The following is a 13,747-nucleotide window of genomic DNA, read 5'->3' as shown; positions in this document are numbered from 1 at the left end:
TTTCCAGCCAGCAACTGGCCTATCTATGTTCTTCCCAGTGTGAAGGTGCTGGCAGTTAGCCCCCAATGTAGAGTTCCAGGCACACCAGAAGCCATCGGACTAGCACAGAGCAGCTCCTATACAATACCTGCTGCAATCAGTCTCAGGTCCAGCATCACCATTAGCCCCTGTCTTAGGGCCACCACTTGGGACTGTAAGTCTAGCAGCCACAAGCCAACACAGAGCCTTACAGGTCAACCTAGGCCACATCACAGACTTTGGGGGGCCCCTCCCACACCACTGAAAACAAACTAAATCTCCCTGCCTCCAAGGGGATGTGCCTGTGTGTCCCAGGAGAGTTTCATCTTAAAATATAGGGCAGAGATGGCATAGCCCTTCAGAGCCTTCCCATTTGCCTCCCCCCTGCCTGGCTCTCGCCTTTTTATTTGAACAATGAAGACTCCGACCAGCACCTCACTTGGCCCACAGTTGTCTCAGAGAACACAGAGTGAGGTAAAGATATGGCGATTTGAGCTGGGTTTCCAAGTCTGGTACACATAGCTCAGGCCAAACTCGGGCCAAGGAACTGGGCAACGGTTACCTACTGTCCCTTGAGGCATGAGGCACAGCCCTTCTAGAGAAGGAATTCAGGTTTCCCAGGTACCTGGAAGATCTGAGTCTCACTTTTCAGGTCTTTGTGGATCAGTGCTGAGTGTGTTGTGGGCTTCCCTCCTGAGAAGCATGTCCCTGTGGGGGAGGGTCATGCTCCTGGTAGAAGGGCCATGGGCTGGACAGCCGGACCCTCCATGCTAGCGTGGCTTTGCCGAGTGACCTTGGGAAAGTCTGAGCCTGTTCTTACCCATCCCAGTCTGCCTGCCCATAGGATAAGTCAATGCAGCCGCGCCTTCCAGCCCAGCCTGCCCTAAGCACCTGCCCCTTCAGGCTGAATACTGACTGCCAGGACATTACATTCGTTATATAGCCAACAGCCCCTGGGCAGTACAGAGCCAGTCTGCTTAGTGGCGGTCCCAGTAACAAGGAGGCCAGAATGTTCCAGACTGAGGCCTCACCCAACTCCTTGTGGATACTGACTGTTGAGGCAGAGGCAGCAGTGTCCCTGAACACTGGAATCAGCCCTTAGGCAGGAACTTCTACTCTTCTTCCCAACATCCACCACTGACTATCCACGGCAACCATCTGGGATCCAGAATTGGCCTCAAACCTGCAAAACAATGTATCTTTTTGCACTTGGAAAACCTCTGAGGGGCTTTGGTGGCCTGAAGTCCAGGCTGTGCCTGGCTCCAGTCAGAGCTCAGGTGACTGCTAGTGGTTTTCCTGCCTCAGCCAGTGGGGCTCCCAAAAGCCCAATGTTTGAAAGCCAAGCAGTGTGCTTTGCTTTTTTTTTTTTTTGCTTTTTCTCTTTTTCTTTTTTCTTTCTCTTTTACTTTTCTTGGAATATGCTTCTAGAGACAAACACTTCTCCCTGAAGCTTGGGGGCTTGGCCCTGGCACCCCTGCCCCTTGGCGAAGCTCGTGTGAGCCTGCACACTAACTCCGGGGACTGCCCAGGTTCCCTGGGCCGGGCCGGCCCTCCTCTCTGAACTGCTGCCTTGTGTCTGCCCCTCCCCGCACACTGACGACTTTTGCTTAAAGTGTGGTAGTATGTCCCAGTGTGTGCTGTTCTGCCTAACCCTGTGGTCTTGTGTCGTTTCTTTTTCCCTTGCAGGGTCTGCCCTGAAGCGTCTCTGCCTAGGCAAAGAACACAGCAGTAGTAATTATCCGGGTTTTTTTCCCCCTTTTGTCCTCTCTCATTGCATGGGCTTTCTGTGGCTAGCGTACATCAGGGTTCCCGAGGCCGGGCGGGTGTGGGCCTGCTCCGTGCCTGCTCCGTGCCCCATCCATCCTCCGGGCATTGCTTCGCTTCTGCCTGGTGGCATAGCTGCCCTCTGTGTCTCCATGGCTCCTAGAGTTTGCGCAGTCTCGCCAGTTCACATCTAATGGGCTTATCCTTCTCCAGAACATCCACAAATTACCGATGTTAATTGGCTCCTTTTCCAAAACCATAGGAATGAGTATTTCCTTGAAGTCCTAAAGATGAGTGCCTCCCCACGAGGAGAGATACCAGGACTGAGTGGGTATTAGTCTACCTGGGCCACTCACTTCTCTTTCTCTCTCTCATCTGTCTCTTTTTTTGTTTGTTTGTTTGTTTGTTTTTCTTTTCTGGCTGAACTTTTCATGTAGGAATAACTCCATGTGTGTAAAATCTCATCACTAATTTTTAACTGTTTGTATCTGTGCTTTTCATTGCTAGCCACTAAAGTCCACTACATTTTGGGACAGCTTGTTTGAAGAGATGGTCATTAGGTTATTTTTAATTCAGAAAAATCTTAAATTGGCTTATTCAAAATTGCCAACTAGAAATTACGTGGGGAGAGAGGGGATATAATTACAAAATATAAAAGTCCCATTTTGTTCACTTAAGAAAATATCTTTTGATGGATCTGCCAAGTGCTCTGGTCAGCCAATGCTCGACCAAGTAGCTCCCAGCTCCCTCCTGCCTTTCGGCATCAGCCCCAGGCCACATCCGGAGCTGCTGGAGCCCACATCTGGTGACTCTAGGTATTTGTACCCTTTCTTGATACCCTCCCCAAATGCTCTGGTAAGGAAAGGCACAATTTCTCTGTCTCAAATTCCAATTAACCAAGCCATTGGGATTCATGGGATTGCAAATGGTGCAGCCTACTGCAAGCATTTTTCCGCAGGCGAGGGGGTTGCCGGTGGGCCAGCGGTGGCTGCCGCATGCCCAGCACTCTGCACAAAGTATTCCCATGTCCCCTGTGTTCTCATGCTATGGCTGAGGATACACAGGCCAGAAAGCACCTGAGGACCCTAGGTGCTAGGAAGGAGAAGCTCACGTGCGTCTGGCCATGTCAGGAGTTACCTGAGCTGTCACATGTGAGTCTGGGGACGGGTGGCAGTGGGCAGAGTGGACACTGAGCAGAGGCCACCAGCTGCTGCAGGGTCCTGTCCCCTGAACTTGCTTAGGAGATGGGTGACGGCCACTTGGCTCAGCCCTGACACCCATAGCCTGTGGACATGCCCCACCGTGTCTGAAACTGGGCACCTAGGCCCGTAGTCCCGACCGCCTCTTGAAGCAAGGTGCTGCCTGGCCAAAGTGAGACCATTGTCTCAGCTGTCACATAAGAATGCGTGCTGCCCACCCACTGGGGCCTGGGCGAGTGTGTGGCGTCACCAATCCTGGCCTGTGTGTGTGACTCCCCAGGGTCCTCTACCAGCAGCCTGGCCCCAGGCCCCGAGCCGGGCCCACAGCCCCCACTGCACGTCCAGGCACAGGTGAACAACAGCAACAACAAGAAAGGCACCTTCACAGACGACCTGCACAAGCTGGTAGACGAGTGGACAAGCAAGACTGTGGGGGCCACGCAGCTGAAGCCCACCCTCAACCAGCTGAAGCAGACCCAGAAGCTGCATGACATGGCCGCCCAGGCGGGCCGCACTGCTCCAGGCGAGGCTCAGGCTGTGAGTCAGGCGGGCGGGACTCTGCGGGCGGGACTCTACGGGCGGGGTGGTGGCGGCCTGAGTACTGGCCAGTACCACCCAGGTAATGGGCAGGGCAGCACATGAAGCCTTTCACTTTCGTGGTCCTAGTGCATTCTTACCACAGCCCCAGCAAGCAACTTTCACACTTCACTGAGAGGAGGAAACCAATTTGCCAGTGGCCCCACACATGGCCAGTGGCAGCAACAGGATGGGCGGGTCCACCTCCATCTGAGTTCTGTGTGTCCCCAGGATGGAGAATGAGCATGTGTGCACACCACTGGAGCAACACCAGTGTTGGGCCTTTGGTCACACGCACCCGAACCAGCATGGGGCAGAAAGGAGGACCTTCTCTCCTGGGTTTTGGCACAAAGCATGTGTTTGTATCGGGACTAGTTGGAAGAGTAACCCCTCTTCAGCTTTCTGGAGGAACTTGTAGAAGATTGGTGTTATTTCTGTCTTAAATGTTTAGTAAAGTTCATTGGTGAAGTCATCTGGGCTAGAGTAATTTTGTTTGCTTGTTTGTTTTGAGTGTAGGAAACATTCCTTTATGACCTTTTACTTTGAAAAATTTCAAACACACGGAAGAGTTCAAAATTCTGCAGTGAACACTCATACATCCACTGCCTATACCCTAATTGACACTTTGCTGTATTTATCACAGGTGTGTTCATCTTGAGGATACGCTTGCTATTATAGATGCAATTTCTTCTATAGTTTTAGCACCATTCAGATTTTCTGTTTCTTCTTGTGACAGTTTTGTGTTAAATTCTGCTTTTCTAGCAATCAATACCTCTCCTCCAAAATCACCTAAATTTTCAAATCAATTACCATAAAATTGTCCATAATGCCATTTATTTTTAGCTTGCAGGGCTTACAGTGATGTCATTTTTTATTCCTAATATTGGTGATTTCTGCCTCCTCTCTCTGTCTCCCTCTCCCTTCCTCTTCCTCTATTTCAGCTTACATAATCTTCTGAGGGGTGTAAATTTTATTAACCTTTTCAAAGGACACTTGCCTTTGATGATATTCTTTGTATGTTTCATTAATTTCTTCCCCAACTGAACCTCTGTCCTCATGAAACATTGACTCTCCAGCCACTACTCTGGTACCTCTGGCTTCTCAGCTCCTGGTAACCTTTATTCTATTTTCTGCCTCTATGACTTTGACTATCTAAGCACATCATGTAAGTGGAATCATATAGTACTTGTTCTTTTGTGACTGGCTTGTTTCATTTTGTATAATGTTTTCAAGGTACACCAAGTAATGGCATATATCAGAACTTCATTTTTTTTTTTCTCTCTGATTTTTAAAATTGTGGTGGTAAAGTACACAAAAAAAACTTATCATTATAACCATTTTTTTTTTTTTTTTGAGTTGGAGTCTCACTCTGTCACCCAGACTGGAGTGCAGTGGCCGCTCCCGGCTACCGCAGCCTCGCCTGCTGGGCTCCGGCGATCCTTCCGCCTCAGCCTTCCGAGTAGCTGGAATTACAGGCGCGCGCTACCACAACCGGCTAATTTTTTTTTTTTTTGATTTATTGTAAAAATGAGGTCTCGCCAAGTTGCCCAGGCGGGTCTCGAACCCGCGGGCTCAGGCAATCCACTCACCTCAGCCTCCCAAAGGCGCGGGATTACAGGCTGAGCCACCGAGCCCGGCTCATTATAACCATTTTAAGTGGACAGCTCAGTGGTATTAAATGCATTCAAATGGGTAGAGGGTTCACTTTTCAGTAATGGTTATATTAATAGCCCAGACCTCACCACTGTGCAGTATACTCATGTATCAAAACTGCATTCATGCCCCCTCAATTTATACAAATAAAAAAAAAAAATCAGCAAACCATGCTGTAAATAAAAAGATACAAATAAGTGAATAAATCCATTCAAGATATTGTATAACTGTTGCCACTATTGTCTAAACCTTTTCCTTATGTTTTCTTCTAAGAATTTTATAGTTTTACCTTTTACATTTAGACCTTTGGTCTATTTTGAGTTAATTGTTATAAGTTAAGGTAAGGGTTTATCTTTACTTTTTCCCTGCATAATTTGTTGGAAAGATTGTCTTTTCCCAGTTGAATGGTCCCAACATTCTCATCGAAAATCATTTCACTATGTATATTAGGGTATATTCCTGGGCATTCTTTTCTCATTCTGTGACTCCCTGATGCATTTATTGGTCCACTTAATGATATACATATGTCCCTGAGGCTCTGCACACTTCTTTTTATGCTTTTTTTCTGCTCCTCATACTTGATCATTTCAATGTAGTATCTGAGGTTTACTAAGTCTTTATTCTGCCTGCTCAGATCTGCTGGCAAGCCTCTCTAGTGAATTTTTTACATTTCAGTTATTGTACTTTTCAGTGCTTCTGTTTTCCTTTTTATAATGTCTGTCTAGCAATACTCTCACTTTGTTTTTTGTTTTTTTGTTTTTTGTTTTTTTGAGTTGGAGTCTCACTCTGTCACCCAGCCTCGACCTGCTGGGCTCCGGCGATCCTTCTGCCTCAGCCTTCCAAGTAGCTGGAACTACAGGCGCACGCTACCACACCTGGCTCACTTTTTATTTATTGTAGAGATGAGGTCTCGCCAAGTTGCCCAGGCGGGTCTCAAACCCGTAGGCTCAGGCAATCCACTCACCTCAGCCTCCCAAAGGCGCGGAATTACAGGCTGAGCCACGGAGCCCGACTGATACTCTCACTTTGTACATGTGTTATCTTCCTGGCTTCCTGTAATTCTGTGTCCATGATTTCTTTCCTTTGGCTCTTTGAGCATATTGAAGACAAGTGATTTAAAGTCTTTGTTTAGCACATCCAGTCTAGGCTTCTTCTGGGACAGTTTCTGTCAATTAAATGTTTTCCCTTGAATGGGTCATACCTTCCTTTTGTATTTTCTTCATATTTTAGGTAATTAAATTTCATGTTGTGTCTAAACTGCTATTAAGCCTATCCATTGAGTTTCTAACTTTGATTATTATATTCTTCTATTGAATTTCTATGTGTTTTTCCCCCACATCAGCTGTATTTTTTTTTTTTTTAATAGTTTCCTACTCTCTGCCACAATTCTCAATCTTCTCTTTCCTTCAGATAATATTTTATGGTTTCTATTTTCTCTTTGACATAATTTTTCTTTATATAATCTTGTCTTTTTGTGACTTTTTTATATTGTGGGTGGAACACTGTATTTGAATACTTAACTTGCAAAAATAATTTGAGGCTTTCTCATTTTTATTTTAGTTTGCCTTTGAACACCTTTTCATATTCTTATCAATTGTCTTTTTTAAAGTGCCAGGTCAAGAAAGTAACCATCTAAAAGTTGATTTGTTTATCTTTTTATTATTGATTTATGGGAGTTCCTTATATACCACTTGTCATATCCAAAGGGACTTTTAAAAGATCTTGGAAAATGGCATTAAAAGGTAAAAATAAAAAATATAATTTTTATTTGTTAACATAAGCTCCGTCAAGGTCAAGACATTTTAAAGTAATGTACCAACCACTTAGTCCATTCCTATAAAAATAGAAGGTCCTGGGAATTGAGCCATGTCGAGGCAGTCTTTTTTGTATTATTAACTGAAGAAAAATAGGTGCCTTTAGAGATGTTTTAAAATTAGGAAACAAGAAATCAGAAGGAGCCAAATCAGAACTGTGAAGTGGATGCCTACTGATTTCCCATGGAAACGCTCACAAAATTGCCCTGGTTTAATGAGAAGAATGAGCAGGAGCATGGTCGTGGGGGAGAAAGACTCTCTGGGGAAGCTTTTCCAGGCTTTTTTTTTTTTTGCTAGAGCTTTGACTAACTTTCTCAAAATGCTCATAATATTCAGTTATTGTTCTGTGGCCCACTAGAAAGTCAAAAAGCAAAATACTTTAAGCATCTCAAAAAACTCTTGCCATGACCTTTGCTCTTGACCTGTTTGCCTGTGCTTTGACTGGATCACAGCCACCTCTTGGTAGCCACTGTGTTGATTTGGCATTGTTTCCAGGATTGTACTGGTAAAGCCATGTTCCATCTCCTGGTATACTTCTCCAAAGAAATACTTCAGTATCTTGATCCCACTTATTTAAAATCTCCGTTGAAAGCTCTGCTCTCATCTGCAGCTGATCTGGATGCAATGGTTTTGGCACCCATCAAGTGGAAAGTTTGTTCAACTTTAATTTTTCAGTGAGAATTGGGTAAACTGAACCAATTGAGATGTCTATGGTATTAGCTGTTGTTTGTGCTGTTAATCGTCAGCCCTCTTCAGTTAGGGCACAGACAAGATGAATTTTTTCCTTACAAATCAATGTTGATGGCCTGTTGCTGCAGGCTTCATCTTCAATACTGTCTTGTCCTTTCTTAGAACAAGTCATCCTGTATACTGCTGATTTGGGGAGGGCATTGCCCCGTAAATCTTTCATAAAGGAGCAGTGATTTCATCATTCTTCCACCCAAGTTCCACCATATATATTATATTGGGTCTGGCTTTGTTTTTAGCAAAATTCATGTTACTCTGATGGGGGCTCTTTTCAAACTGATGTCCTATCCTTCTTAGTGCCTCAGATTCAATCCTATTCAGACATGTTACAACAAGTTAGTGTGAGTTTATTTTGATACAAAAAATTTGAAATTCAGGCTTATAGTTTTTTCATAATCCGTATTTTTCATGAACCCTTTTGAAGTCCTCTTGTGTACACACACACACACACAATGGGTATGTTCTACAATCTATGGCATGTTTTATCACTTTCTTAATGGTGAAAGTGAACAAGCAAAAGTTTTAATTTTGGTCTTTCTGAAAGCTTCATAGTTTTAGCTGTTGCATCAGTCCTGTGAGGCATCTCAAATCAGCTTTTGTGTAAAGTTTGATGTAGGGGACAATCTGTTTTGTTTTGTCTTGTTTTGTTTTCCTGTGTGCATATGTGGTTGTTTTAGCACATTGCTGTCCACAATGAATTGCCTTGAATTCTACAGACATTCATCCAGTGACCACATATGTGTAACCATTTCTTCATTTGTTATTTTGTTCCCTTTACCCATTCCCTCGTCGATAAATAATACCACACTCTCTTAATTGCTGAAACTTTATGGTAAGTTTAATATTTGGTAGGGTAGGACATCCAATGTTGATCTTCCTCAAGAATTTCTTGATGTCTTAAGGTCATTAATAATTGCATGTTTCTTTTAGGACTAGCTTATCACTTTCCATGGGCTAATCTAGTTGGATTTTGATTAGGAGTCTGTTGATTAACTGGGTATGGTTGGACAGACATTAACAATATTGAGTGTTCCTTTAAACACGGTGGGATTCTGTTTATTTACATCTTTTGTATTTCTCTTCAATGTAAAGATGTTATGCATCTTTCATAACATTTATCCATAGGTAGTTGGTGTTTTGAAATGCTATTATAAATTATATTGTTCTTGAAGTTTCACTTCTCGGCTATATGGTGCTATGTATAGAAATATGGCTGTCTTTTGTGCCTTGTGTCCTGCAGTCTTGCTCGACTTACTGTTAGTTCTAGAAATTGACTTGTCCATACTTGTGGGTTTTCTCCATATACAATCTTGTTACCCACAAATAAGGACAGTTTCCCTTGTCCCTTTGCAGTCTGCACCTCGTATTTCTCTTTTTGCCTGGCTGGACTTCCCTCACAGTGTTGAGTAAGAGTATGCAGGAGCACTTTGGGGGAACATTTGGCAGGGGCTTAATTGTCAGCTCTCTAGAGGCCCTGCACAATGGAGGGGGCTCCCTGCTGGCCCCAGCTACTGAGCGTGCTTTTCTGAAGGGCTGGGGGCATCGTCAAGGGCCCTCCTGCATCCGTGGAAAGCACAAGTGGGGTTCTTACTGGAGTGAAGCATGCGCTCCTGGGACAAATACACTTGGCTCATGATGTTTCCTCTTTTCTGTAGTTGCTTGATCCGAGTTGCCAACTTTTGACCTAGGGCATCTGAAGGGTGTTGGTCTGTGACCTCCTATCCTGCAGTGGTCCCCTCAGGGTTCTGTCTCCAGCTAGGCTGGTCTCGAAACCAGTGGCCACTCCTTTCCCACCCTTGTGCTGCATCTCTGGGGGCTGGGCATGAAGACTGCCTTGCCACCACTCCATGCACGCCTACTGGCCCAGGCGCTGGGCCCCTGCTCCTGCCCAGCTCCCGGGCTGTTCGGTCTCCCACACAGTACTGTCAAGCAGGAGGCCTTTGTGCTGGCTGGTGTGAGGGGGTGAGTGTGGGCTGCTCATGCACCCTGAGGGGCCCAGGCCCTCAGGTACTTCTCTGAAGCCTTTTTTTGTCCAGTGGACAGCCCAGGCATGTGGTCTGGAAGCAGCTGGGACCTGGTTCTGGGAAGGAGGGAGCGAGGATGCTGTCATTCCAACATCAGCTATTAGAGGGTGACCATCCACACAGGTCTCCAAACCGCTGTCTCCCAAGGATAGAGGAACTGCAGGGACCCCAGGGGCATGAGGGGAGGCCAGCCAACTGTAGTCACATGTACCTTCCTCTTGTCTCTGTGTCTCATAGATGACTGTACCTCGAGCAGGAGTGGGGATGCCACGTCTGGCCCCAGCGCCTGGCCCTCTGTCCACCACAGTCATTCCTGGAGCCACCCCGGCCCTGCCCATGTCCATACCAGGTACTGCCCTCTCCAGCCTCCCAGCCCCACCCTGTTTGCTGCCCCTGGGTCAGTACAGAGGCTTGCTCCCAGCCCCAGTGTCCTTGGGGCCTTGGGCAGCCCAGGTAGACCAGTTGGAGGCCCAGGGCAGCTGGAGCCTGGCCCAGGTACCCATACTGCCCGTGTTTTCACGGCCACCTGTGGTCAGCGCACCTTGCCCCCAGCTGCGCATCACATAGCCCTCCACCCTGTTCCTTGGCAGTGGGCACCCTCTGAGCCCCACGGAAGAGTTGGGTGTGGTTTAGCCTCCAAGTCACACTCCACCTGCCATAAACACGGTGCCCAGCCTCAAGGGGGCATGTGTGGGCAGCAAGATTTGCCTCCTTGATGGCTTCAGATCCTGTTCACTCATAGGTGCCTGCGGTCTGTGCTCAGTCTCCACACCCACTCCCTGTACTTGAGTTGATAGTTAGAGCTTGTCCGCAGCCTGCAGAAGCTCAGTGCCTTGAATTCCAGCCTTTCCATTCCCAATGAAAAGAGATGTTAAAATCATTGATCAGAAAAGGCTTCATTTACAGTTGGCTTGTGCATTGATACCTTTATTTGCTGTTTTAAGTTGCAGAGATGTTAATGGTTTACAAATCTAAAGCTGAAGTTCAATCTTTGTTTTTCTGTTGTAAATGCCTTAAAAAAAATCAATTAGCAAAGTTAGCTATGAGTAGCTTCAACCGCTAGGTGAGCCAGCTTCATTCTCAGGCGAATGCGTCTTCCTGGGCTGTTTTGGGGGCTGAGAGAGGGCAGGCAACAGGGCAGGGCACACTGGCAGTAGTTGGTCTCTCAGTAAGGAATGTCAGCAGCTGTGTTGGGCCACAAGGAAAACTGGGCCTGCCAGAAAACTCTTGGTGAGCAAACACACCCTCATAGCTGACCAGCTGTTGCGAGCTTGGATGGGGGTATGTGCCTGGCGTGGAAACTCCGCCACCTATCTGCTCCCAAGAGACCAGTGCAGCTCCTTCAGCAGGGGTTCACCCAATCTCCTGCCCACCACCTGGCCATTTCCCTTCCTTTTCATGGTGTTCACGGAGGCCTGTGACCCTGCTCACCCCAGCAAGCAGACCACCCTCCCAACTCCCCTGAGGCTGGTCTGTTGGGTAGGGTTGTTCTGGAGATTTCCAGTGGGACCAATCCCAGTGGGCCCAGTACAACTCCACAATGGACGGGAAGACCCTGCCTCCTCCCCTATCACATGTCTCCTGCCCCCCCCCCCCCAACTGGAAGGTGACTGCCTGGGGCTGCCCAGTTGTGAACTGTATAATTTCTGTACTTACTAGAACTGTCTAAATTATTTTGGTTTAAATCTATTATTCCATCAATTCAGTTAGAATTGACTTTTCTAGGTGATTATGCAGAATCTTCTGCCAGGGCATGATGCTGTTGTAAGAGATTTCTGTTCTCTGTAACGGACCCCTTGCCCTGTTCCTCACCTTCCCCCTCGCCGCCTGATTCCTTCCTTCTATATGATGGTCAGTGGCACGGAATCCCCAAGAGATTGTACATATAAAGGAGAAAAATAAACATTTTTGCTCGAAAACAGTGTGAAACAACATCTTTTCTTACCTTCTGTCCATGTAAAAGCCAAACCAGCCAGCCTCATAAGGAGGACAGGAGTGGGGAGCTCAGCAGCCTGCCCTGGGCTTAGCTCCGCCCACACCTCCAAAGGAGGGTACTGAGAGGCCACAGGTGCTAAGGGGTGGGCCGGGCTGGCCCTGTCCTGGAGGGCTGAGAACGGGCATCCTGAGGGGCTTCCTGACCCCAACACTGCACCTGCCAAATGTGTCCTGGGCCCCAAGCACTGCTGACTCTGGGGGCTTCCAGCCTGTGTTCCATCCACTCTGTGCCTGAATTCCATTTAGTAGCGCAGTAAGCTGTGCCCACACTGGAAGGAGGTGTGTCATGGTAAATTAAGCAGCTTCTCCAGCCCCTGTCTACCTGTCTGCCTGACTCTCGGGAAGCCTAATTTGCATGACTCACCACAGCTCCCAGGGCCACCCTCTTAGCTCCCTGTGGAGTGAACTTGGGGGAGATGGGGTTCCTCTTTGGGGCTTTCAGGATTGTTGAGTAGAGCACTTGGGGCCAGGGTCATTCATGGCTCTTATCAGGGGCAGTGGCTTTCCTGGTAGGCACAGGCACCTTGGGACCCTGTGAAGGCTCAGCACATGGTTCCGGCCAGCCCTGCATGTGCACCGCGGGGTGACTGAGCCAAGGAGTGCAGTGTCCCCTGCTCAGTTCACTGGAGTGGCTGCTTCAGCTGCTGTGCCACCTCCCCCAGAGAGCTGCAGTGTCAGGCTTCACGCCTGTGCATAGAGAAGAAGGGGACACTCATCCCAGAGCCAACACAGACCCCTCGACTGTATCCCAAGTGCCAGAGGGCCACTCGCTTCAGGCCGCTGAGTGTTACACAGGAGCAGGGCAGCCTGTCAGGCTTCCCAGTGGCTCTCAGTGTGCTGGCTGGTCACACCGAGGATGGCCCTGTGACAGAGGCCACCAGGTTGCACCATGGATGAGACTGTCTGCATCACGCAGGAGTCATGACCAGGTGGCCCGACCAGCTACAGCATCATTGCTCCACCTTCATTTCAGAAGCTTCTGGCAGGGCAGTGGGGCCTGGCCCTTGATGGGCAGTAACAAGCTATGGCGGTTTTGTTTTCCAGATCCTGAAAGCGAGAAGCCCGACTGACCCACCCAGATGCCAGGCCCACATCATGTCTAAGCGGAGAAGTGACGGGACCCTGAGGGCCAGCCTGCTTCTCCTGTCCAGTTCACTCTGTTTTGTAACCACTTTCTAAGCATTTTTTATTCACAATTGGAAACACAAGTGTAATGCAAGAATAAAACATATTTTGGGGGAGAAAGGACTTTGGTTTTTCAAACTTTCTCCTTTCTGGTGGCCCTCAGACAGGCAGGTGACCTGGACGCATGTGGACTGGGGGACATTCACAGGACCCTGGCATTCCCAGGACAGTTCCCTTCTCCCTATGGCAATGTCCATGGGTTCTGTCAGGTGTATATAGAGGGCCTGGGACCCTAGGGCTCCTCTGTGTGATGAACTGGGAGGAGTGGTGCCTTATTAATAACAAGTGATTTCTTGTGTTCATTATTTTGTCACCTTCTGTCTATGGTTCGTGTTACTGGTTTTCTACAGGCTGTAGTAATGCAGTCTCTTTTCAAACAGCAAATTATTTAAATCATTCTAAGAAAATTAGGCTGGGCGTGGTGACTCATGCCCATAATTCCAGCACTTGGGGAGGCCAAGGCGAGAGGATTGCTTGAGCCCAGCCTAGACAACATAGTGAAACCTTATCTCTACCAAAAAAAAAAGTAGCCAGGCATGTTGGTGTGTGCCTGTAGTCCCAGCTACTCTGGAGGCCAAGGCAAAAGGATTTGTCTGAGCCCAGGGGGTCAAGGCTATAGTGGTCTGTGATTAGAGGAGTAGTCTTGGCCCTGGGAGGGGAAGGTTAGAATAGACAGCTGCATGGATAGAATCCCTGTTCACACCTCAACTTCTGAGAGCCTCTCTGCACTCTTCGTGGCAGGAGCCAACAGGCACCCTTCCCTCTGGGGACT

At 47.7% G+C, this 13,747-nt stretch overlaps 1 protein-coding gene across 1 annotated transcript in view; it reads left to right on the top strand.

Moving 5' to 3' along the window:
• The window catches only part of WNK2 (WNK lysine deficient protein kinase 2), a 163,444-nt gene extending 150,406 nt beyond the window's left edge, over positions 1-13,038 (top strand). The window contains exons 33-36 of the mRNA XM_021716805.1: positions 1,705-1,749; positions 3,262-3,518; positions 10,033-10,144; positions 12,835-13,038. Of these exons, the coding sequence (XP_021572480.1) occupies positions 1,705-1,749; positions 3,262-3,518; positions 10,033-10,144; positions 12,835-12,860 (440 nt within the window). The 3' untranslated portion in view covers positions 12,861-13,038. The remainder of the gene's footprint in view (positions 1-1,704; positions 1,750-3,261; positions 3,519-10,032; positions 10,145-12,834) is intronic.
• The last annotated feature ends 709 nt before the right edge of the window (positions 13,039-13,747 follow it).

The sequence above is a fragment of the Carlito syrichta genome, unplaced genomic scaffold, assembly GCF_000164805.1.
Source record: "Carlito syrichta isolate Samal-C Ts95f unplaced genomic scaffold, Tarsius_syrichta-2.0.1 Scaffold308961, whole genome shotgun sequence".
Classification (NCBI taxonomy): Eukaryota; Metazoa; Chordata; class Mammalia; order Primates; family Tarsiidae; genus Carlito; species Carlito syrichta.
Note: the sequence above shows the minus strand (reverse complement) of the source record. Positions and strands in the feature narration are given on the sequence as shown.